A 25,962-nucleotide genomic window follows, 5' to 3' on the forward strand; every position below is an offset into this window, starting at 1 on the left:
CTAGCTACCCAGATCTCATTTGCCGCTTCAGCTGCAAGGTGTCATTTTTCTGACTCAGGCTTGTATTGACTTTATTATAGAACTTTTTTCTGTGAAGTAATCCTTTTTCTCAGTAAGGAATTCTAATATTTAGTTTTATACTCGTGGTAGTTGAGTGAATTTTTTTGTAGTCCCCCTTCCCCTCTTAGAACTCATTTAAATTAGAGAGTTCTACCCCTCCCCCTCCTTATCCTTTTCTTGTCAGGTTAGCTGTTTAGGTTAGAGGCTTTCCTTATACTTTCTTGTTAGGCCAGCCATTTGAGTTAGAGGCTTCCTAAAAAAAAAAAAAACTTTCACATCAAAATGGACAGGCGTTCCAGGAGATTCCTTTGCTTCCGGCTGGAGCCAGTCATTATCAGTTCAGATTTCTGCCCTTTGGTCTCACCACAGCCCCCAGGGTGTTCACCAAGTGTATGGCAGTGGTCACGGCTCACCTGAGATGTCTAGGATTCCAGGTGTTGCCGTATCTAGACGACTGGCTCCTCACTGCTACTACCAGGCATCAACTTCTCCAAGCCAGGGACTATACAGTCACAATCTACTCCCAGCTAGGCATCACAATAAACTCCAAAAAATCTGCCTTGTTGCCCTGTCAATCTATTACCTATATAGGAGCAGACTTAGACACAAGGAACATGTCCGTAAGGCTGCCGCCAGACAGGGTGTCTACAATTCGCCAGCAAGTTCAAATTCTAATGCAGTGCAAAAGGATCCAAGTCAGGTTCGTCCTTCAAACTCTGGGTTCCATGGCAGCAGCAATTCTTCTAATCACTCTGGCCCGCTTTCACATGAGAATCCTTCAGTGGCTTCTGTTCACACAATGGTCTTTCCAACAGCTGCCCATGTCTCACATGATCACGATTACAGAAGCATACAAAAGGCACCTTTCCTGGTGGATGGTCTCCCCACTAGTGTCTCAGGGCAGATCCTTCATCCAGCCCCCTCTGGTGTCCACCGTGACCACAGACGCCTCCCTGATAGGGTGGGGGGGGCATTATCAGGGCAGGACAGTCCAAGGCCCTTGGCAGCCTCACGAGTACCATCTACATATAAACATCCTAGAAATGAGAGCCGTGCTCCTAGCATTGCAAGCTCGACTCTCTCCCTTCTGGGACCATTGCAATTTAAACGGACAACATGTCAGTGGTGTGGTACATCAACAAGCAAGGCAGAATCAGGTCCTATCCCCTATGTCGAGAAGCACTCAGACTCTGGCAGTGGGCGATTTCCTCCCAACAATTTCTGATTGCAACGCACATCCCTGGGAGGTCCAACGTCATAGCGGACAGGCTCAGCAGAGCTATTCTCATGCCTCATGAGTGGTCTATGAATCAGGAAGTTGCGGATCTGATCTTCCGCAAATGGGGACAGCCTTGCTGCAATCTTTTTGCCATCCCCTTCAACAGCAAATGCAGCAACTACTTATCCATTCTTCCACTTCCAGATCACTCTCCCAGAGACGCTCTAGTCCACGATTGGCCTCAGTGACTCCTTTTTGCCCCTCAGGGACTCCTTTATGCCTTCCCGCCATTTCCCCTGATACCAAAGCTCATACAGAAAGCTATATCGTTGGGTTGCAAAATGATCCTCATTGCCCCCTACTGGCCTCGACAGATATGGTTTCTGTTCCTGCATCATTACCTTCTCGAGCAGCCCTGGACTCTGGATCCCATTCCAGACTTGCTGATTCATCAAACAGATGGGTTGCATCAATCCCTTCAAACACTCCAGCTCACAGCTTGGTTGCTCCAATTCCAACCCTAGCCAGACTTCCCAGCATTTCCCCGGCCGTGCGTGAGATTATTGTGTCCTCTCACAAGTCCACGACAAGAAAAACTTATGCTAGTAAATGGAAACGTTTTTCTTGTTGGGCAGAGGCTAGGAATATAGATCCCTTTTCAGCCCTAGTCCACGAAATTTTGGAGTTCCCAGCACAACTCTTTCATTCTGGGTCCGCTTCTGCTACAATCAGGGTTCAATTGGTGGCCATTTCTAACTTTCATGTTGGGTTGTCTAATTCAAACATTATGTCTCATAAGCTCTGTAAAGCCTTTCTAAGAGGGACTTCTCTCCTTAGACCTCCAGTGAGAGATCCCCCTCCTCCTTGGGACCTTAATTTGGTACTAACCTCTTTAATTATGCCCCCCTTTGAACCTGCAGCGTCCTGCTCAATTAAATTCCTATCTTGGAAAACACTCTTTCTGGTGGCTATTACATCAGCCAGACGTGTCTCTGAACTTCAGGCACTATGTGTTCGTCCTCCATACTTGGTTTTTCATAAGGATAGGGTTGCTCTGAGGACTAATCCATCTTTCCTTCCGAAAGTCTGCTCAGAAAATAATTTGAACCAATCTATAGACCTTCCTGTGTTTTTCCCTAACCACACCAACAAGGCAGAATACAAATTACACCAATTGGACATTCATAGACAACTGCGTTTTTACTTGCATAGGACTAAGGATACAAGGAAGTCGGACCAGCTATTCCTTTCCTATGCTCTAGGCAAACAAGGTCTCCTAATTTCCAAAGTGACCTTATCCAGGTGGTTGTCTCATATTATTGCCTTAATTTATCAATTGAGAAACAAAGACTTGCCTATCAAACCGAAAGGTCATTCTACTAGGGCTTTGGCCACCTCTGTAGCCTTCCAATCTAGGTTGCCCATAGATTCTATTTGTGCAGCTGCCACGTGGGCAAATCCTCATACTTTTATTTCTCATTACAAACTAGATATGGTCTCCAGGAGCAGGGCTGACTTTGGTTCCACTGTTCTGAAGAGTCTGTTCCAATGAGCCGCCCAGGATTGTAGGTGCTAGGGACGCTGTCCCAACCAGCAAGAACGAAGGCGAGATAGACAAATTAACATAAAGAAGTTATGTACCTACCATAACGTTCCATGTTAGTTGTCTTCATCTCGCCTTCTTCTTGCATCCCACCCTCTGTCCCCCTGTCCTATTGGATCAAGAGGAGTTTTGTTTTTCACTGGCTGAGTATTCTCTGGTTTGTTTCCTCTTCTGACTTAGAGAGTATGGATAGTTATGTTCAACCTGTTCTTGGTCAAGTTGTTTCTCTAGTTGAGTCTGGGGTTAGCTATTACAAATGAGATCTGGGTAGCTAGCACTAGGCATCATGGGATAAGGGGTAGCCTCGAGCCAGTAAACAGCTTTCAAGCTTTAGAAGATGGCCGAGTCGGAGCCAATCCTCAGCTCCGATCCCAACCAGCAAGAAGAAGGCGAGATGAAGACAACTAACATGGAGCGTTATGGTAGGTACATAACTTCTTTTTCTTTACATACTGGGGAGGTAAATACTGGAGAGACCCAGGCTGAAGAGGTGACAGAAGAGTTTGGTAGATTGAATTTATCAATTCACATGAGATGTTCAGGGATCTTGTTAAGACCCACAGAAGCAGAATTTTTAATTTTGGAAAGAGTCAAAAATAGTTGGTTCAGATTGATTTCATCAAGGGTGGTATGATGATAATGAATGTAGGGTGACAGATGGGAGGGTGGAGTGAATTTGGAAGAAAATGTACATGCAGTAATACTACCAATATCCTTGGGTCGGGGGGATTATCATTAGAGGTAAGTTCAATTTGATTTGTTGGTTACTTCTATATTTCCTTACTGAAAAAGCTCATTGAGACTCTGCCACAACTTGCTGTGATGGAAAGGTTAGTTTGTTTTTGCTTTCTTGTATTTTGTATTTATTGCTTTCTCCTATTTTTATATTGTGATTTGTTTTTGTTATACTGTGTTTTACCTTCTATTTGTATTCTGCTTTTAATTGCATATTTAAACTTGGAAAGAGACCGCAATTGTGTCTCTTGTGACTGACACAGAAATTAGAATGGGTCAATTAAGGTTAATTACCTGTGAACTGAGGGTGGAGTTAGGAAGCAAACCTTCTATTTAAGGAGCAAAATAAAACATTTCAAAGCTTTACTGGAAAAGCTCACCCAGACTTTGCCACAACTTGCTGTGAGGAAAAGGTTAGTTTGTTTTTGCTTTTCTGTATTTTGTATTACTGCATTACCCTCTTCTACTTTGTATATTGTGAGTTGTTTTCTTTACACTGTGTTTTACTTGTGTTCTCTTTTTAATTACATATTTAAACTAGTAAACAGACCACAGCTTTGTCTGTTGTGAGTCACAGAGAAATTAAGTTTTTCACTACCCTCCCACTTTGGTGCTGTTGTGTTTTTAACTCAACTGTCTTTCTAGTTGCCTGTTCTATATGTTAATATGACCGCATATCTCCTTATCTCTCCCACCTTTCTTTGGCTATTGTGAGTAAGCACAAAATTATCATTTTGTAAAATCACCTACATTCAAATATTTAAATTTATTGGCCATCCCATTGTATTCAATAGAACTGGAATACAAAGTGCCCACATCCTTCCAATCTATTGTGCTCTTTTAAAATTAGTGGCTCTTCAGTTAGATAGCTAAAGCTTAGCTATCTCCTCTTTCATATCTAATTGCTTAGTGCACAATACAGCTCTTATTATATTAATCCATTTTCCATCTTACCTTTAAAATCTGCAACATGTACTCCAAGACCACCAATTATTGGAGATCATTGATTCCTGACTGTTTCTGGTTGGGCAGTGAGTGTCTGTGCTTGATATTCTTGATTCATCAAGTTGCTATGCAAGGTAACTACCAGGAAAAGGCTACAACAAGTCTACAGACCCTTGCATCATCTGGGACAAAACTGTGGCTCACCAAACAGGCTGTGGCCTGCTTATCATCTTGGGTTTGGTGCTAATGTTTTGCTTCTGATAATAGAAGAAGCAAAGGAGCATTGTAGCCCAGCAGAGTGAAGCTCTGGTGAGACCAGCACTAGTAGTAGCCAGACACTAGCCATTCACATGACTCCCTTCTTTTCATCATTCTTGACAAGCTAATTCTTTCTTTTCAGTAAGTACTGCTTGATTTGTTTCTAACATCAGAATATCTGCCTTAATACTTAACCCATAAATCATCAGAACCTACTTATTAGCTTTCCCTCAAGTGTTTGACAGTGCCCTGTATAGACATATGCACCACAAGTGATATTTGTCCTGTAAAAGCACCATTGAAATTTCGTTAATACCTCATTGCCACAGAACAACTAGTTTGCAGTGACAAGCACTGCCCTCAGAGTTGCAAATTGAATATTCTTTGCTTTATATTTTCCCTCCAACTGTCTTATCAATAAAAATGGTCTGTTGCCATGGATATGAACTTTCCCACTATCTCCCTTACCAGCGTAGTGGATATGGGCATCCTGAGGTAATGTCAAAATTGCCTTATGTTTACTGATAGCTTGTTCATTCTCAAAGTGATAAAGTATGTGAGAGATGCATTTACACAATATCACTGGAGGTAAAGCTATCATATAAAAGTACTCCTAATGTCAATAAGGTTGTAAGTAGTACACACACTGCACCCATCACACACAATTCAAAGCAGACATATAGATCCACATATGCTTAGAACTTAAATGTAACCTTTCTAAACTTCAAATACCTTCTAGATGAAGTATACATAACAAATGCCCTCAGCAACCCCAAATTCACTTTCAAAACAACACCCACATTAACCCATACAGCCACATCTCATGGAGCCTCTACTTCTAAGCCCAGAAGGTAAGCCTCCACACAATCTAACATTCTGGTTATTGGAGACTCCACTGTGAGACACACTGATATCCCTTTCACCAGGCTAAGTAAGAAGAAATTCACGCTCACTTTCTTATCATGGGCCATGATCCACCACATTATGCATGCACTCAGATCACTGAACCACAAGTACCAGTATGACTCAGTCATGGACTGTGTGGGTATAAATGACCTGAGATGTACCTCCCTAGACTACATGAAGACAGATATCATGGAGCTCTTTAAATATGTGCCCCTGATGGTATGAGCCTAGCACTGAGCAGCATTTTACCTTCTTCAAGGATGATGCCACAATACGAACAAAACATGACTGACTTTAATAATTGGCTTAGTTTCTGGTGTCATTCTAAGGGGCTGCAATATTTGTCAGCATGGAAGGAGATGGACAACAGACCATGTTGCTTTGCCAGGGATGATCTGTACCTCTTCTTTCTAGGCTTTCAAACATTAGCTAAAGCATTGCCTTCCCCCATACTGTCTTTTTAGCCAACACCAAACTGAAAGTACTTCCAACATAGCAAATCAAAATCAAGAAAATCTAAAGGTGTTACTGCTCAATGCTAAGAGTGTAAACAAAAAAGTCTACTCCCTAAATGCTGTCTTCACCCTAGAGAATGCTGATCTCTCTGCGGTCACTGAGATGTGGTTGAAAGCTGCAGAGAGCACGCCATTAGTACTAGGTTATAATGCCATCCACACATTTATGCCAGCTACTACACAGACAGGAACTAAATGTAAAGGTATCTCAATTTATGTCAAAAATAAATATACCTCAAGGCTGGTCAAACAGGACAATGCACTTGAGCTTCTCCATGTTCAAATCACCATAGGAAAAATCCAATATCACTCTATGACCCAGCAAATCCATATTATGCACTTAAATATATTGGAAACACTCACCATCCAACTCAATACCATATTCATGGGTGACGTTACCCCATTATTAACTGGGAATCCTACACAACACCCAAATGTACAGGCACAGAGATTCCTGGATTTTGTAAACACAAACTCCCTGGAATAGATTGTCAATACACCAACCGGGGTGCAACTATACTGTATCGCTCCTCAATAATATAGGAGAGTGCTGCACACACCCTAGTGTAATATCTTCTATGGTAAGGTCAGACCACAGAATGGTCTCCTTTGAAGTAAAAATAAAACCTGGAATATTCAGGAACTACTCTAAGGCTAACTTCCTGCTATTAAGTGATAACCTGGAAAAATTTCAAGCCTCCATAAACCCTGAGAAGACTGCCGACTATGCAGAACTGTCCAAAGAAACCCTATACAAGCACGTTAATAGCTGCAGAGAGGCAGCTGTACCCACCAGGAAGAAGTACAGAACTCTCAAAAAAAAATCCACCCTGCTGAAATCACAACATTAATAGGCTGTATGACAGAAGGAAGAAAATCATGGGAAAAATTAGGAGGTGCTGTATCCAGCAGGATAAAGGCACTCTCATCAAACTAAACAAACAACTCAAAGGACAAACCTCAAATTTGAGGTAAATGTGGCCTCCCAGGCCAAGGACAACCACAAGGCATTCATTAGCTATGTCAATAACCTTAAAGGCAATACACAATTGTGTGCAGAGCTCATTGTAAATAGAGCCACCTATACTGAGCCAGAAGATATAACAAACCTACAGGCCGAAAAATGTAGCTCCAACTTTACCCCCTCTCTCCCCTCAACCTTCTTTCAGGAAATACCATCAAATATAACTCCCCCTGCTATCAGTAGGGAACAGGTCCTTAATGCTGCTCTCCCTCTCTCTCTCTCTCTCTCTCTCTCTATCTATCCAAGACTGAGAACATTGCATCAGTGGGACCAGACAGTATACCAGGATGCCTTTTAAATAGAATGAAACATGACCTATCAGGCCCTCTGGAATTGTTATTTAACTGTAGCCTCCAAATAGGCTTCTTGTCTCATGAATGGAGAACAGCAACAGTCAGCCCTCTGCACAAAGGTGGGCCATCTACAGACCCTGGCACCTACAGACCCATGAGCCTCACTAGTCCACTAGTCTCATCTGCAAAGCCATGGAAATAATTATCATGCAAATGATCAATAATGACATACAAACACTGGAACCAACCCAATTTGGTTTTGTGAAGGGAAGGTCATGCCTACTCAGCCTGGTGGACTTCTTTGAAAAGGTCATCAAAGCAATGGATGAGGGCAAAATGGTTCACACTACCTTCCTTGACCTGGCCAAGGCATTTAACTTCAATTCCCCAGCTGAGCATTGTTGACAGACTCAGGAGGTTAGGTACAAATCCTTATGTCACCTAGTGGATAGCCAACAGGCTCACAGATAGGACCCAGGAAGTTAGAAATGGGGAGTCCACCTCTACAAAGAGGGCAGTCACAAGTAGAGTCCCTCAAGGATTGATCCTGGGACTGCTCCATTTTGGCATTTACTTCTGTGAAGTCAAGGCCAATGTCAGTGGCCTCTGGCTGATTAAATTTGCAGATGATTGCAAATTAGGAGCTGTCATTGAATCCCACACCAACACAAATGTTCTCCAGGAAAGGCTGACACAGACAAACAACTTGTCAAAGCCATGGACTAAAACTAAATGCCAAGAAATGTGTAATAGTATCCTTCGGGAAGTCATCCATCCATCCCTGGTAACTGTCATATTGACAACACACCCCTAAGAGTTGACTCGGTAGTCAGGGATTTGGGGACACATATAGATGGTAATCTAGCCTTTGACCATCATGTGTCTACAGTAGTGAGGAAATCACTCTATGTTGCACAACTTATAAAAAGTATGGCATCTAGGTTCAGGGAAGTCATTGTTCCATGTATTCGGCATTCATCAGACCTATCATTGAGTACAATGCCCCTTTGGTATGTACCTAAACAGGCATATTCAGAAACTGGAGTGTCCACAAAGGTTCCTCACTAAAATAATATACCGTATAAGTAACATGTCCTCTGCAGACTGCCTCTAGGCCCTATCCCTGTATTCTGTCTCTTGCAGGCTGTTGAGAGGAGATCTGTCCCTGGCATGCAATGTATTGTCAGACCCGACTCTGATGGGCTTCCTGCATATCCACAAAACAAACAGCACTGGAATTACCCATTCTAAAGACTTAAACCTTGCCTGTGATATAAATAGGACCTGCTGGAGAGACAGGTATGTATCCTGGAGACTACCCCATCTCTGGAACATGCTTCCCATTAATTTCAAGCAGATTTCCTGCCTAACCCAATTCAAGTGTAACTTGGACAATTGGATGGGGAACAGGAAATTCATCCCTAGCCTGGCACCTGTGTCTCAAATGGACACAGGCAGCCTGTAAATGATTCATCTCCGAGGCTCTTGCTTGTAAGTGTTTCATCTCCCAAGCCAATGTCTAAACTTATCAAGGCTACTAGAACTTGTCATAGCTAGGCTTAAAAAGGCCCTTGTGGTCCTTAGCCTAGTAAACACTTATGAACCTATATAGCTGAAGGTGTCCTTATGGTTGTCCTGTGAACATTTTAAAATAAATTCAGCACAGAATAAAGTGCAAAACAAAGGATAGTTTAAAAAAAACAAAGGAAAGAGTCCGGTTTGCACTGCCAACTTCATCATCTTAATTCCATCTCTCCAACATTAATACAGCTCACAAAACTTTTATGTGGGCAGTTTCAAACTTGCATCCCCTTATTAGAATTACTGCTTAAAATGACAGCTAAAAGTACATATCTCAATACAGAATATAGTGAAAAACAAAAGGTCTGTTTACACTAACAAAATGCATCAAATGTCAGTTCAGTTTTTCCATTAATAAGTTTCACAAAACACATATATTCCAGAGAAATGCAGAAAACTTTATTAGCCTCTTGATGTGTATATTTACAAAGTCACTGAAGTCTGTGATACAAAGCAGTTTTCAGAGTAAGAAATAAATGAATGTATGACAGTTTTTGTAGGATTTTGTTGTATCATACACTAACCAGAATTTTCTCAACAAAATAAGCATATAATCTTTTTCAGACTTACCATTTCCAAAACTGTAAGTTCCGGGTTCACACGATTTACATGAATAACAGCATCTTGACAAGTTATCTAATTCCATGTATTCTCCCGGTATACATGATCTCATACAGAATACTCTGCCCTAAAAAAGAGGAACATTTCTCTGTTATTTTGATGATTTAATCCATGTTTATTAGCATCTGACAGTCACAGGATATTTTAGCATTACATACTTAACTAATTAGGGCCCACAGATCTCCATGTAGCTGCTTTCATGAGTGACCTAGGATGCCAAAGAGGCATGACGAAAGTTGCAATTCCAGCATATAATCTGTTTTCTGTTTATAGTTAAAATTAACTTTTTTTCTGTAATGTTGCAATTCATAAGAAATTTCTATTGCCATACTCAATGATTCATTTAATTGAGTAGATAACAGCAATGCAGGAATGATGAAGTTAACATTTATCAGTGCTACATTGCCAGTGCTATATGCTGACTTGCTTTGGTGATAGAATGCAGCAATGCACAGGCCTCATGAAGACATCTTCCTGTCCACTGTACATCGCATCTTCATGTTCATAGTAACAATAACATTTTGTTGAAGTTAACTTCTGGTTTTCTACACTAGCTGTAAAAAGGACATCTGAAGAGTCAGGAAGGCAAACTGCTTTAAAGCAAATGAAGAAAACTACTATAATTAAAATGAATGCATAAATGTAGAAAAACGTTTAACACTGTACAGTACAGTAATAAAGGAACACTATTTAGTAACTCTAACATGCTGTTGAACTGAAAAGAAGGAAGTGCTGTGTATTCAGAGTACCACTTGATTGTTAATTCAATATACATCATCCTGGGGATTCAATAAATTCCATGTAGGCTTAGCGTGAAGCCTATACAGAGTTTATGTGTTTGTGTAGCCAGCAGCACTGCCAATTGCATATGCATGCTGTGCACCATGTTTAAACATAAACAAACATGGTTTTGTAGCCAGCAGCAGTGTTGCCAGTGTTGCAACATGAACACCGGCACTCATGTAAACCTATTTATCTACTGGCAAAATAGGTCTGCGTGATTGCATGAAGTGCTACAGTGATTGCCAGGGCTATTAATACAATGTTTATACTTCCAACATATTACATGAAAGTTTATACAGTGCAGAGTATTGTGGAAACCTATATCGGGCATACTAAATAAAATCTGTGTCAATAATCAGTAAGGGTACATAGACTGCATCATAAATAAATAATCAGGGGAAGTGTGTATATTGAAAAGGGGCACACAGATGAATTGTAGGAATGAACACAGTGGAAGAGGAGAGGTGAAACATGGTAATGCATGGTACATGAGGGCAAGTCTGTGAAGACAGTGGTAGCATGAACACTATTCACATATCGACATAATACAGTATGGAATGCACAGTTAATGTATAGAATGTGACTGCCACATAAAGTGACATATCAATGGAATGGATAGTTTGTGGTATAAGTATCCTAACATGAACAATGGAAATGACATATAACAGGAATGGTATAGACAACAGGGATTATGTGCAGATTACTATCAAAATGTTGAATATAATATGAGGGTGTAATTGTCTGTTCAAATATAATGGTCATAAGTCGTGATATCTACTGATTCAAATGTCAAACCTAATTTTTATTGTAGCCGAATTTGATGTTTTCGAACACTGCAGTGAAATATCCCATATGTTGTGTGTACATTTCCGGTACACATCATAACTCACAGAAAAGGTTTGAGTAAGGTTAGTATTTCACGTATTTGCTGTTCAACATTTTTTTCCTCGAAAATATATCTTGAAAAGTGACTTTTGGTAATATGTGTTCACACATTGCAGGTACAACATTTTGATAGTAATCCGTTATGTGCATATTGTGAAGCTGTACAAACCAAATTGTCTGAATATGAATGTAATGTCAGCAAAGGTCTCATCCAAACAGGACACATAGTAACAGGCACATGGACAACCGCAGACAGAAGCATGCACAAACAGGGACAATATCAGAATAATACTACCAGTAATCACATGTCTTCCACATAACATATGTGATTATGAGTGATCACAGATGGTTCTGCAAGAACATACTTGTACAACTATTATGATTCATCAGCAATCTCTAACAGGGATGAAGCACACCTTCCTCAAAATGTAACATTTCCTGGAGGTTTGGAGGGACACTGTTACACCTGTGTTAGAAATAACGAGCAATCTTAGCTACTTGACAGGTTTGCATACCACTTGGTTTACTTGTAGGGGTTTGTTTTCAATATTGTAATTATCTTGTGTATTTATGTTCATAATGGAACTACTCCCCATGTAAGTTTCCTTAACCTACCATGTCTCCATGTTTGTGGCATCAATCCTTTGTGTGTTTTGATACTGTATGCATTATACCAAGACCACACTTGGATTCAATGTTTGCCCATAATTTGCAGTCTTCCAAAAAGTTTGTGAGAGAAAGGATGTGCATGTCATTTTTTATGTCTGATTAAATAATAGACAGGAAAGGGCCTAGCACAGAGCCCTGAGGTACAGACCTGGTCACTGGACTCTAGACAGAGGTGACTTCACACACTGTCACATATTTTTCTGTCATGTATGTGTTCCAGTTCTGTACCTACTGGGTAAAGTAGATGTTTATGGCCACTTGTCACAGTTAAGTTTACACAAGAATTTTGCCCATGTTACCACAAAGTCAGAATGTTTCCCCTGTCCAGCAGGGACACAGGTGGGATCCCAGGGGTGTATTTTCTTTTTCCTATCCAGTCGTCCAGGTTCCTGTTAAAGAGGGATAGAGAGGTATTCTTTGACATGGAGAGGGAGTCTATTCCACAGATGGGGGAGTCTTTGGGACAAAAATCTATCCTGCCAATGAATTCTATTAATGTCACAGACCAGGTTGAGGCCTTGTGTGCGGGTTGCATGAGTGGAGTTTGACTTATGGATATGCAGCAACTCCATCAAGGCTGGGTCTGAGAAGGTCATGTACGCCAGACACAGGTCACATCTGAACAGTCTGTATGAGACAGAGTAGAGGGACAAGGCTTTAAGCCTATCTGTATAGGTTAGGCATTTGAGACCCTTGATTTTCCTGGTCAGGAACCTCTGTGGTCTCTCCAGCTGCTGCACATGCTTGGCAAGGTGCATGCTGAAGGGGGCATTGTACTCAATAACAGGTCTGATAAGGAAGGAGTACAGGGATGTTATGACGCACTTGTTCCTGGATGAAATACCCTTACTTATGAGGTGGGCCATGTAGAAAGCCTTCTGTACAATGGAGACAATGTGGTGGGCAAAAGTCAGGTTGCAATCACCCTGGGTGCCTAAGTCCCTCACAACTGATTGTGTGCTTAGTACATTGTTATTAATGTGATAATTAGAGGGATTGTGTGCTTAGTACATTGTTATTAATGTGATAATTAGAGGGAATGCCATTTTCCCCAAAGAGGATAATAATGTATTATTTGGCATTCAGTTTAAGGACATGCTTCTGGCACCGGTCATTAGTTTGGGTGAGGCCCTCTTGGAGGATGTTCACATCACTAGAGGAATTTAAGACAGCGCCCAGCTTGCAGTCATCTGCAAACTTGGTCAGCCACAGACCACTGGTTTTGGCTTGCACATCAGGAAGGTATATCTCGAACAGTAGATGCTCCAAGGCCGATCCTTGGGTACACCGCTCGTTATGGCTCTACTACTAGAGGTGGCTTCCTCTATTTTGACTGAGTGGGTTCTGTCAGTGAGCCAGTTAGCTATCCATCTGGTAACATATGGGTTGATGCCTAGCTGGGAGAGTTTATCTATTATGCCTGAGTGGGGAATAGTATCCAAGGCTTTAGTTAGGTCAAGGTAGGCAGTGTGCACCATCTCCCTCATGCATGATTTTGGTGAATCAGGCTAGTTAGGCTGATGGGTCTTTAATTGCCTGGGTCAGTGGGCACTCCACCTTTGTGTAGAGGAATGACAGTAGCTGGCCTCCATTCAGCTGGGATGAAGCCAGCGCTCAGGCTTTGGTTGAATAGGGTGCCTAATGGAGCTGAGAGCTCATGCCTGAGTTCATGTAGGATACAGCCAGGGATGTTGTCAGGTCCCATGGAGACTGTATTTTTTGCCTTTGAGAGGGCATTAAAGACCTGCACCCTGGTGATGAGGGGAGGGGGCAGGTGCTGGTGATGTTTTGGTTTACTGATGAGGGGACAGGGAGGTGAATTTTCACTGAATCTGTCTGCCAACAGGTTGGCTGTATCTGCGGCATTGTGTATGTGGTGTTATTGACCACCAGTTCAGAACTGATTTGGGTGTTACCTTTGAGATTGCAGACATCTGTGAAGAAGGCATTGTGATTGTCCTTAGTGGATGTGGCCAGACTGGACTCAAAGTTAGCCAGCCTTAGAGGATTTCACCAGTGACCTTATTTGCTTGTTCAGACAAAGGAGAGATTGCTTCCAATTTGGCACCTGCTTCTTCTTTGTCCTGGACAGCAATTTTTTTTCCCTTTTATTATAGAGTTTCTTTATTGCTGCTGTCTACCAGACAGGTTTAATCTTCCTTGAGGAAGATGATTTGGTCCTGTCAGGTATTGTGGAGTCCATACATCTATGTAGGTGCTCATATAGTTTTTGGTGTAGGCTTGGGCATTAGTGCTAGTTCCAACTGAAGGGACAATGGCTGTGAAGCTGCTTATACCTGCTCTCAGGAGATTGTAGTCAGCTTTGTAAAAGTGTCTTTGTTTGTCCTTGACGGGGAGGGGGGGGGGTCAGGGGAGATGGTGACTTTGAAAATGATCGCTTTATGGTCGGATCTTACCAAGGAGGATGACACTGTAGGGGTGCTACAGTGGCTACTCATGTTGGTTATGACCATGTCCAGAATATTTTCACCTCTCTTAGAGGTGTGGAACAGCTGCTCCAATGCATTGGCATTGACAAAGGTGAGGAAACTTTGGGTATTCATGTTTGGGCTAGAATAGTTCTTCCACTCTATGGTTGGGTGGTTAAAGTCACCCAGGATCAGGGTAGAGGGTTGAATCTTGATGGATTCAAGTAAATCCAGATAGGTGGAGTGGGTCTCTTGAGTCATGGTTGGGGGTCTGTAGCTAGGCATGATTTGAGTAGGTGTTTTGTCAACAGTTAATTGCACTTGGAGTGTCTCCTGTGTGCTGTATCATTTGACCAGCCTGGAGGTGTGTATGTGTTTGATAAATATTGAAAATCCACCTCCTTTGGCTTTGTAGCCCTCCGTTTGGGGTCTGAAAGCATGGTAGGATGAGTATCCTGCTAAGGCTGGTTTGCTCTCTGCAGCTTTGAATCAGGTTTCAGTGACTGCACAAATGTCAGCATCCTCCAGGGCAAGGAATGCTTGCAATGAGTGCAGTTTCATGCTAAGACTCCTAGCATTTAAATTTCATTTAGAAGAAATGTTCATGTTGTTTGCCTAAAAAGGCACTATAGGGAAGGAAAGAGCCTTTGACAGAAGCCTGAAGCTCAGGGGAGACAGATGAAGGCCATCTCTTAACAAGCATTGTGCTCTGTCAAGCATGTCCTCCCAGGCTGTCAGGTACTGGATCCCCATGGAATGACACCAAAAACTAAGCCAATTGTTAAAGTCAATCATTTTCTCTTTGTACCAAAAACTAAGCCAATTGTCAAAAAGTCAGTTATTTTATGTTTGTATTGAGGCATCATTCTGGGTGATGTTAGGATGCTGCTTAAGGCTAGGGACACATCTGCCTGGGACACATATTCAGCGAGCTCAATCATGTCTCTCTTCATATAATCCAGACAGGTACATCTCAGGTCATTCACACCAACATGGACTATGCAAAATCATAACAGTACCTGTTGTTAAGAGACTTGAGTGCATGCATGATATGGTGGACAAGCAACTTACTGTGACTTTCTCCTTGTCTAGCCTGGTGAGGGGCAGACTAGTATGTTGGGTTTCTAGCTGGGCCTTAGAGGCTGTGAGACACAGGCATGTGTACTATGTGTAATGCTTGGTGCTGTGGGTTGTGATGTGTGTGTGTATTTTTGCTTCAGATGTCTTTTTTGTTTAGGTATGTTTTTGCTGAGAACCTCTGCATACATAGGAGTGTGTTGCACATGTGTGGGTGGTGTTAGAGCTGTGGTGTTCGTAGTGTTTGCACAGACAATCTTCTCAGTGCCAGGTGTACTAGCTTGTAGCTGAGACAGCAAGGATTCTATGTTCTTAATGTAATTGCATCTCTCACATATTGTGTTCCTAGGTGGTAGTAATAGAGGATTGTCCATGTACGTAGCAGTTGCTGTACTGTCTCAGGATGCCCACATCAACCAGACTAGCAGGTGAAACCATAGGAAATTGTCCATCCATTTTGTCAGAATCTGTGGAAGAGAGGTCAGTGATAGTAGAGTGGGACTATCTGAGGAGAGTACCTATAGGTGTGAGTAGGGTTGGATAAAATGAATACAGTAGCTGCAAGTGAGGGCCTCACTTACACAGGAGTGCTCGTAAGGGAAAATATGCAGCTGAGATACCTCACAAAGGGTTAAAACAGCCCATCAGTGATGCACGATGCGCAACAAGCACAAATCTGTGCAAATGTGGTGTTTAAATACCACAAAAAGTAAAATAGAAACACTGGAATTGACCAATCAGCCCTTGTCCCTGAGCTCTTAGCTCAACATCCTATGCCAGACCAGTTCCAACCAGTTCACTTACTCCCACTAAGTGCAGGCAGGCCCCGGCCAACACAAGATTGTGTAGCAGGAAACACAGGAATCACACAAACAGATCTGGATACAGCAAAACCTGTAACCAGACTATGCTAAAGATATTTAAACTCTGTTTCAGTCAGTTTAACACAGGAGAACAGATACACACTTAACGATAGCAAACAAAAGCAAACTGATTTAAACAAATTAACCAATTAACCAATAAAAAAGCTCAAAACTGAGCCCTGTTCCAGCAGCCTTCAATCAGACAAGTTCTAACTGCACACCCCTGCCACTGGAATGCAGGGGAGCTCTCTTAAAAAAAAAGGTGGCCTGGATTAGTGCTCAAGTTATGCAAACAGAGCTAGATTCAGAAGGTCTGAATCTAATCTATGCTCCAGCAAACAGGGTGCACCAGTTTCAGAAAGAAACAGTTCAAATAAGCAGGCACAATAAGCCTTGAACCAGCAATTCCCAGCTCAGAAGGGCAGAATCTACCCTTTCCTCCCAACAGAGTATAGACCACAAACTTTCTTAATGTAAAATAACTGTCCTGAAGCCCAAGTGCTTAAACCAAAACTAAGACACTATTAGAATAACAGACACACTAACCCTTCAACCAGCAATTCCCAACTTAGAAGGATGTAAGCTACCTCTCCTGCCACAAGAGTGTAGACCACAAACATTCCTAATGTAAAACAATGGCCTGAAGCCCAAGTGCTTAAACCAAAAGGCTTAGAATAACAGTTACAATTTAATCAGGTTACTAACAAGCAGTAACAACTGCAGTTGAATACTTTTAAAAACAAGCAGCAAAAAGCAAAATAAAGAAATAAATTAGGAAGAAACACAAATACAGTAAAATCAGATGAATAAATTATAATTCAAGGTTGAGAAACTAAGAGGTGGGCTTTCCCAAATGATCTCTCTCTATACTCAGAATGAGCTGATAAGATGGGACTAGGAGGAGTGTCCAAATGACATTTATAGTAGGGGTGGGCAACTCAAAAGCCACCAAATTTAAGACCACAATGACAACTAGGTGGGTGACTGGAAGGGGAAAAACGTAACCAGAGATGAGCGATATTCAGAGCAAGCAAGCAGGCCACAAAAACACTTCAGCTAAATACAGATATATATAAATAAAAGAGCAATGCTGTTTCTCAGCTCCCCCCACTAATTAACTGATGCTATTCACAATTTGCAAAATAATGTTTTGGTAACTTTTTTAACTGACCCTAGCCAAGAACTACTTGAACAGAACAGAAAACTTAAGACAAAACAAATGTAATACAAGAATAAGATACAAAATAGAAGTGATCAAACCTTAAATGACAAGCTTTAAATCAAAATTAAATGGAGCCGGAGATGAGCGATATTTAGAGCAAGCAAGCAGGCCACCATGATGACTCTTGGCCTACCTCACAGATGAGGAGAGTAAGGACGTGTCTATAACTCCATGCTTCAGGTGACCCCCCCCGTGTCAGAAGGATGCATGTTGCTGTATACCCTACTGTGGGAACATAGGCTATCTGGAGGCTGTATTGATGTACTGATCCAACTGTGTCAGCTATGTCAGCTTTGAAGTCACACTATAGGCAACCTGTGATGTTGTCAGGGCCCATTACTTTTGTTTTATTATTCACAGAGAGCACACAGAAGTGCTGCCCTTTTGAGAATAAAAACTGAGTAATGTTTGTATGTATACTTTGGCTGATGGCCATTGGCAACAGGGTGGTGACATGTGAAACAAATTGTCAGCTAGCAGATTGTCTATGTCCTCTGGGTGGGTATGTCTGCTGACATCCACACACGGATCTGTGTTTATTGTGTATTCCACTTAATATTTCATATGTATTGGAATAAATGATTTGTGACAAGACCTCCATGGAGCCTTGGTTATTCATCACATTCCACTCACTGTTGCTATGTTCACAGTTGTACAACATTACCAATGTCACGTACTTACATCACTTGCACAACATATTCCTATATATGTTTCACAGCCAAGCTGTGTTTAAACAGCCTGATGTTATATCAGAGCACATTACAGATCATATTTTTGTTGCTCATGCAGAATATTTCCTGACCCAAATGCTAATAGTCACACAAAGGTGCTGCTGACCACCTCAGTAATTCATGGGTGTAACAACACAACTGCACATACAATGAATTCCATAAGGCTGCAGTTGCATCAAAGCATATGATACATTCTTTGTGTATATCACAACATAACAATCATGTGTATGAGACAAGACTTATGTGCCCATGTAATCAATATGAATTGGTATTGATATCAGTTACAGAACATTTAATGATGGTAAGTAGACATATGCACACCTGTGCCAAACTGCAAGTGTCACTGTGATGGTGGAATGAGAACTGTGTAAAAGGTCGATCTGCTCCAAAAAACACATGTCCTAAAATGGCGACAATATACATAACACATCATACCATGTCAACAGTTCTCAGGAGGCATATTACTACAGCTGTTATAGAAGGAGCATGTACTGCAATGGCATAAATGTCCATAAATACATTAGCTCACATCACAGATTGTAAGACCCTTTTGTAGTCATACTGTATATCCACATATAGCACATGTTAATGACAGCAACAGTGACATGTCAACCATTCATATGGTCATGGTGCATTATTAGGCTAATGGCCAAAATCACATGAAATTCAAGCCATTATTATACCCTGTAAAAAATCTCTAGGTCTATATTAGGGAAAATAGTAATCCAATTGTGCATATTTGCAAACTTGTTTGATTGCATTGCATCCTGCCACTGCGCATATGGGATGTGTGCACCACATCCCGACAGAATTAGCAACGACACATGCAGTGGTCTTGAGATGGCTTGCAGAGGCCCATTAAAGGACTTTGCTTCATTATGTGTGTATGCAAATTTGACATGAGGACATCCTCCACTCCTCTGCAGGAAGGACTTCATGTGGCAAATGGAAAAAGAAGAATGGTGGATGCATGCAGCTACATGAAAGGTTTTCCAAGTGGTACTGCAATGAAGAAAAATTCCAAAGGTCATACAATGGCCATAACCCACCACCAACCACACACACACACACACACACACACACACACACACACACACACACACACACACACACACACACACACACACACACACCAGTAAACTGGTCTGATTTGAACACTGCACTTTTGTAAGTACACACCAGTAAACTGGTCTGATTTGAACACTGCACTTTTGTAAGTATAGAATATGAATGTCATGCAATGACACAGTAGCAACTCCACATATATCTGACTGTAACCCTGTCACATTGCACTTTATGGAGTATGATAACATCATTGTGAGCTTGTTTGCTAAAAGCTGCAGTAAGTTAGGCATTCTGTCCTTGCTCTGCTTTTTTCCAAATACCTGCTGAGAGACTACAAATGATAAGTGCTTATTTACAACAGTTTTCTGCACTTTCTGATTAGATAAAACAGTATTTGCTGCATATTTGTTAGTTTAAACTGTGCAACTGTATTTTACTGCATTTTTTAGATTGTCTGCTAATTGAATTCCTCTTACAACTATAATTACTGTTCCTCTTCTTGTTTTGTTCATTTTACTTGTTTGCTGCACTTCAAAAACACTAGCATAGACTAGATTCAGGTTTTTGCTGAATATAGTACTGTTTGTGACATTTGGAGCTTGTAAAGTAGTTAATCTTTTGTTTGAAGAGCCCCCACCCCCGTGCCCTTATGGCAGGAAGGTACAGTTTGGACTGATCTAGCTTGAGTTACTGTAGCAGTGCTCTGTTTAGGGTGTTTTGATTAGATAATTTGAACTTTGGCTGTTTCCTGTTTTTCTGCTTTACAAAGCCTGTGCTTGAAGTGGTTTGTGCTTGTTTGCTCAAAGCTGCAGTAAGTTAGGTCTTCTATCCTTGCTCTACTGTTTCCCAAATACTTGCTAGAGACGACAAATGAAAACTGCTTATTTGCAACTGTTTTCTGCACTTTCTGATTAACTATAACAATATTTGCTGCATATATGTTTGTTTAAACTGTGCAACTGTATTTTACTGCATTTTTAGATTGTCTGCTAATTGAATTTCTCTTACAACTGTAATTAATGTTGATCTGCTTATTTTTCTCATTTTACTTGTTTGCTGCATTTGAAAAACACTAGCATAGAATATATTCATTTTTTTTTTGCTGAGTCTAGTACTGTTTGTGACCTTTGACGCTTGTAAAACAGTTAATCTCTTGTCTGGAGAGGCCCCCATGCCTTCGTGGCAGGAAGGTACAATTTGGACTGATCTACATATAGTTACTGTTGCAAGGCTCTGTTTAGGGTATTTTGATGGGATAATTTGAACTCTGGCTGTTCCCTGTTTTTCTGCTTCAAAAACCCTGTGTTTGAACCAGTTTGTGCTTGTTTCCTTAAAGCTACAGTGAGCTAGGCCTTCTGCCCTTGCTCTACTATTTTTCAAATACCTGTTGAGAGACTACAAATAAGTGCTTATTTTTCAACTGTTTTCTGCTCTTTCCTGATTAACTAAAACAATATTTGCTGCATATCTGTTTATTTAAACTGTGCAACTGTATTTTACTGCATTTATTTAGATTCTCCACTAATTGAATTCCTCTTACAAGTGTAATTACTGTTTATCTGCTTGTTTTGTTCATTTTACTTGTTAGCTGTACTTGAAAAACACTAGCATAGACTAGGTTCAGGTTTTTGCTGAATCTAGTACTGTTTGTGACCTTTGGAGCTTGTAAAACAGTTGACCTTTTGTGCAGAGAACCCCCACCCCCCCTTTGCCCTCATGGCCAGAAGGTACAGTTTCGATTGATCTAGCTATAGTTACTGTTGCAGTGCGCTTTTTAGGGTGTTTTGTTTGGATAATTTGAACTCTGGCTGTTTCCTGTTATTCTGCTTTAAAAAGCCTGTGTTTAAACTGGTTTGTGCTTGTTTGGACCTGTTTCCGCATTGCACACTACTGTGCAGAGGGATTGGTGGTTACAGATGCCTGCAGTCCATCCTCACAAATATTACCTAATAGTTCACCCCTAAACCTAGTAATATCTTCCCCTGGGATATTCCTTCTAAAGTGATACAGCCAGACCAGGATTATTCCTAGGACCATGAACTGTCAGTTTCCCTGCTTTTCTCCTACCAGCCTGATTGACATGGGTCTTCTGAGGCAGTGTAGCAACTGCCTCATGTACACTGTCAACCCCCTACTTCTAAATCAATCCTGTAACATTTGTGAGAGATCCACCAAAAGTATGAATCTGGAATCACAGGTCTCTTGTGCAATAGCTACCAATACAGAGTGGGTCGTCAGCCCACCTACAGCAACTCTTACTCATGACACATAGACCAACATATGCAGAGGTACTTACAAAAAATCAGCCTAAACACCTGATACCTCCAAAACACATACATACTAAACCAACCATAATGCCCAAAACACACAATACACATAACGACACAAGCACAAGTGTCTCACCATCAAAGCCCATAAGACAACGCATAGCCACTCCAAATATCTTAGTCATAGGAGACTCTACAATGAGACACATAGACAAGACCCTCTCACCAGACTGAAGAAGGAGAAAGTCACAGTCAGCTGTTTTTCCTGGTGCCAGGATTCATCAGATCACGTAGGCATTTAAGTCTCTCAACAAGTACCATTATGATTCGGTCATAATACATGTTGGTATGAACAACTTGAGACCTACCTCCCTGTACTACATCAAGAGATTATGTGTCACAGGCAGGTATGGCCCTAGCCCTGAGCAGCATATTACACTCGGCTAGGATGATACCACAATATAAACAGAAAATCATTGACTTCAATCATTGGCTTAGTTTATGGTGTCATTCTAAGGTGATCCAGTTTCTGTCAGCCTGGGATGATATGCTCGATAGACCTCGATGCTTTGCCAGAGATGTTCTTCATCTGTCACCCATGGGATTTTGGCTACTGGCAAAGGCTTTTGCCATGCCCATAGTGCCTTTTTTGGCAGTGTCACAAGGACAAAATTCCCGACTTAAATATATCATCAAAAAACAATCCCAAAGTTATGCTGCTAACTGCTAGGATTCTTAGCAGGAAACTGCACTTACTGGAAGCAGTCCTCACCATGTAAGATGCTGACATCTGTGCAGTCATGGAGACCTGGTTCAAGGCTGTGGAAAGCACTCCAGCCATTTTGAGTTACACCTCCTACCACACATTCAGACCATGAATGGAAGGCATGAAAAGTAAAGGAGGAGGTGTATCAATATTCATTAAAGATAAATACACCTCCAGATTGGTTAAACAGTATGATTCCCTGGAGACACCTCAGGTGCAATTAACTGTTCAAGCCATTGCAAGCTACAGGACCCCCTGCATGAATCACGACACCCACTCTGCCTACCTGGATCTACTGGAATCTATCAAGATACATCCAAACACCATGGCTCTGGGTGATTTTAATTACCCATCCATTGACTGGGTAAATTATTCATGCTCAAACTCACTTGCCCAAAGGTACCTCAAGTTCATTAACTCCAATACCATGGACCTTCTAGTGACCATCTAGACCCAACTAGGGACACCAACATCTTGGATCTTGTGCTTACCAATATCGGGGACCGCTGTAGCACCTCCACTGTGAGATCTTCCCTTTTAGATATGAGCACAAATCAGTTTAATTCAAAATAACCCCCGCCAGCAGCAACTATACTAAAAAACTTCTCAAAAGCAGATTATATCCTTCTAAGGGATGGCATAAATAGCTTCACTGCACATCCCCCTCAGATGGAACTGGCAACTATGCCAAGTCCTACACCAATGCTTTTTACAAACATCTGTATAACTGTATTGACATGGCCATACCTGATAGGACCAAAACTAGCACTTCAAGGAAGAGCAAACCTGCCTGGTGGACAACTGCCATTAACAGGCTTTACAATAAGAGGAAGAAATTGTTGTCCAAAAATAAGAGGGAGCATGCCCTAAACTGGAAACACTCCCTCCTCACCTTAAACAAGCAAATAACACTTCTTGTGAAGTCCTCCAAAGCATACTACATATCCAAATTAGCGACCTCAACTAAGGACAGCCATAAGGTGTTCTTTAGTTACATCCATAGCCTAAAAGGTAAGACCCAGATTTGCATTGAACTGGTAGTTAATGATACCACAAACACTGAGCCTGTGGACATAGCAAACCTATTAGCTGACAGGTTATGTGAAAACTTCACTCTCCTGTCCCCGCCAGACATACCTCATGGCATTCCTTCCATCTGTCTCCCACCTTATATCTCTAGAGAACAGGTCATAAATGCTCCATCTAAGGCCAAAAAACTTAGACTCTATGGAACTAGATAACATCCCAGGCTGTATTTTACATGGGCTCCAACAAGAATTAGGAACACCACTAGGTACTCTTTTCAATCATAGTCTAAGCACTGGCTTCATCCAAGCTGAATGGAAAACAGCAATCATTATCCCCTTGTACAAAGGCGGTGCTTCCACTGACCCCAGGAACAATAAATCTATTAGCTTGACTAGCCTTATCTGCAAGGTCATGGAGTAAATCATCATGGACCTTAATGTAGAAGAAGCATATCAGCACCAAGCAGGAATGGAAATCAAACCAAAAGTATAAAATCTGGAAGCAGATGAATGTGCCAAAAAAACAAAAGAAAGAATATAAAGTGAAGGACCATATGAAAAGGCAAGACATGTGGAAAACTCATATAGTTGCAAGTGTAGAAAACTCCTGGAAGAACCTCATGTTGATCTGGAATGAACGCAGGAATGATTAAGGAGAGGCGATTCAAACCAAGAGATGAAAGGTTAATATTGTTGGCACAAGATAGTGGGCTACGTACACGTTGGTTTGCAAAGTCCATTTAACATGTGGGAGAAACAGACAAATGTAGGTTTTGTAAAACAGAATTGGAAACAGTTGCACACCTCGTTGCCGGTTGTGACCTACTAATGGCAGAAGGACTGTATACTGAAAGGCATAATAATGTTGCGAGGTTATTGCACTGGGGATTGTGCAAACATTATGGTAGTGAACTGGCTGAAAAACACTGGAAACATGAACCGCAAAGTATCATAAAGTGATGAAGTTTACATCACGTGGAATCCATTGCCAACAGTTCAAAAGATAGATACCAGAAAACCAGATATAGTGGTCCAAGAAAAGAAGACAAAGGTAGCATTGATCATTGAAATAGCCACACCCAGTGACTACAATGCCCTGCATACAGAGAGAGAGAGAGATACAAAATCATAAAATATCAGGATTTGCAAGTACAAATGAGAGCAATGTGGAAGAAAGATACCCAAATAGTTCCAATAGTAGTAGGAGCAACGGGTCTTATAAAAAAAGAGTCTAAAATCTTATTTAGATATGCTACCAATACATGTAACTCCATACAAATTACAGAAGGAGTCATTACTAGGAACATTGCGGGTGCTGTGAAGGGCACTTTTGGCTGATATCAAAGAGTGAAACAATACTAAATTCATGAACTTTAATTGTTCTTTGATTTAGGAATGGGGTCCATTCCTGCCATTGTATTAGAAACCCAAAAGATTTGGAGAAATTAAAAAAGGGAGAGCCCTTATCAACAAAGATATAAGTAACCTCCAAACATTTTCTCCAAAGTACAAGAAAAAATTAAAGGTCTGTGGCTGACAAAGTTTGCCTGCAAAATGGGAGTGGTCATAGAATCTGTGACAAAAGGAAGCACTATCAGAACAGCTAGCTGGAATTTTGTGAATAATTGTATATCAAACTAATTTATATATATATGATGCTTGTCTTACAAATGTATTAGAACTATATGTCATGTGTATATCAAACTGCTCTGTACAGATATTTTTTGCTGAAAAGATGTTTGTAATGTGCTGTGTTTAAGATGTATCCACAGTGTGCGCTACTGGAAGGGGACATTAACATACATGCACTAGTGTAACTGTTTAAATGTATGTATTTTAACAGTGGAAACTGGAATATAGAGGGTTAACCACACTCCAGTAAACTTTAGAAAAATATTTTAAATGAAATAACTTTATAGGCTATGCCATAAAGAGGCTATCTCTGAAGTTTTCAATGCAGCTAGAGACACAAAGTCTGTACTAGGAAGCTTTCTATATAGTCTTTAGGGTGAACTAACCTACTCTGAAAGCATGAAGAAATGAATTATTTTATGAATTCCAACAACTGCCACAGATCTGAGCAAAAGTTCTTGTCTATGTATTTTTACAGGTAGATGCTAAACGCTACCAGCTGCCAGCATTGGGTGTTTTGGCCTGGGAACTAGAAGTCAGGTTACCAGAAATTATGTCATTCTGCAAGCTATCCCAGCAGTAATATTTTAGATATTAATTTGAGAAGTTTCTTAGTGAGACAGAGCATTCTGCATTCTGTCTTGGGCCTGACAACTGCAACAAGAACCATTCATCACATCTGCCTTGCTCTAATGAAGTAAGTTTCTACGTAATATTATAATTCTCTTAGATTTACTCTGGAATATAATAAAGCTTAGTTTATATGGTTTTCTTTATTTGTGTGA

The 25,962-nt window shown here is 41.0% G+C and overlaps 1 protein-coding gene across 1 annotated transcript in view; it reads right to left on the bottom strand.

Annotated features, from left to right (window-relative positions):
- Positions 1–302: 302 nt before the first annotated feature.
- Positions 303–25,962, bottom strand: part of LOC122797803 — a 348,647-nt gene continuing 322,987 nt past the window's right edge. Inside the window, exons 6-7 of the mRNA XM_044066324.1 lie at positions 9,710–9,827; positions 303–313 (exon numbers count right to left, since the gene is read on the bottom strand). Coding sequence (XP_043922259.1) covers positions 303–313; positions 9,710–9,827 — 129 coding nt within the window. The remainder of the gene's footprint in view (positions 314–9,709; positions 9,828–25,962) is intronic.

The sequence above is a fragment of the Protopterus annectens genome, chromosome 3.part1, assembly GCF_019279795.1.
Source record: "Protopterus annectens isolate FY-2018-M chromosome 3.part1, PAN1.0, whole genome shotgun sequence".
In the NCBI taxonomy this organism is placed as follows: Eukaryota; Metazoa; Chordata; order Ceratodontiformes; family Protopteridae; genus Protopterus; species Protopterus annectens.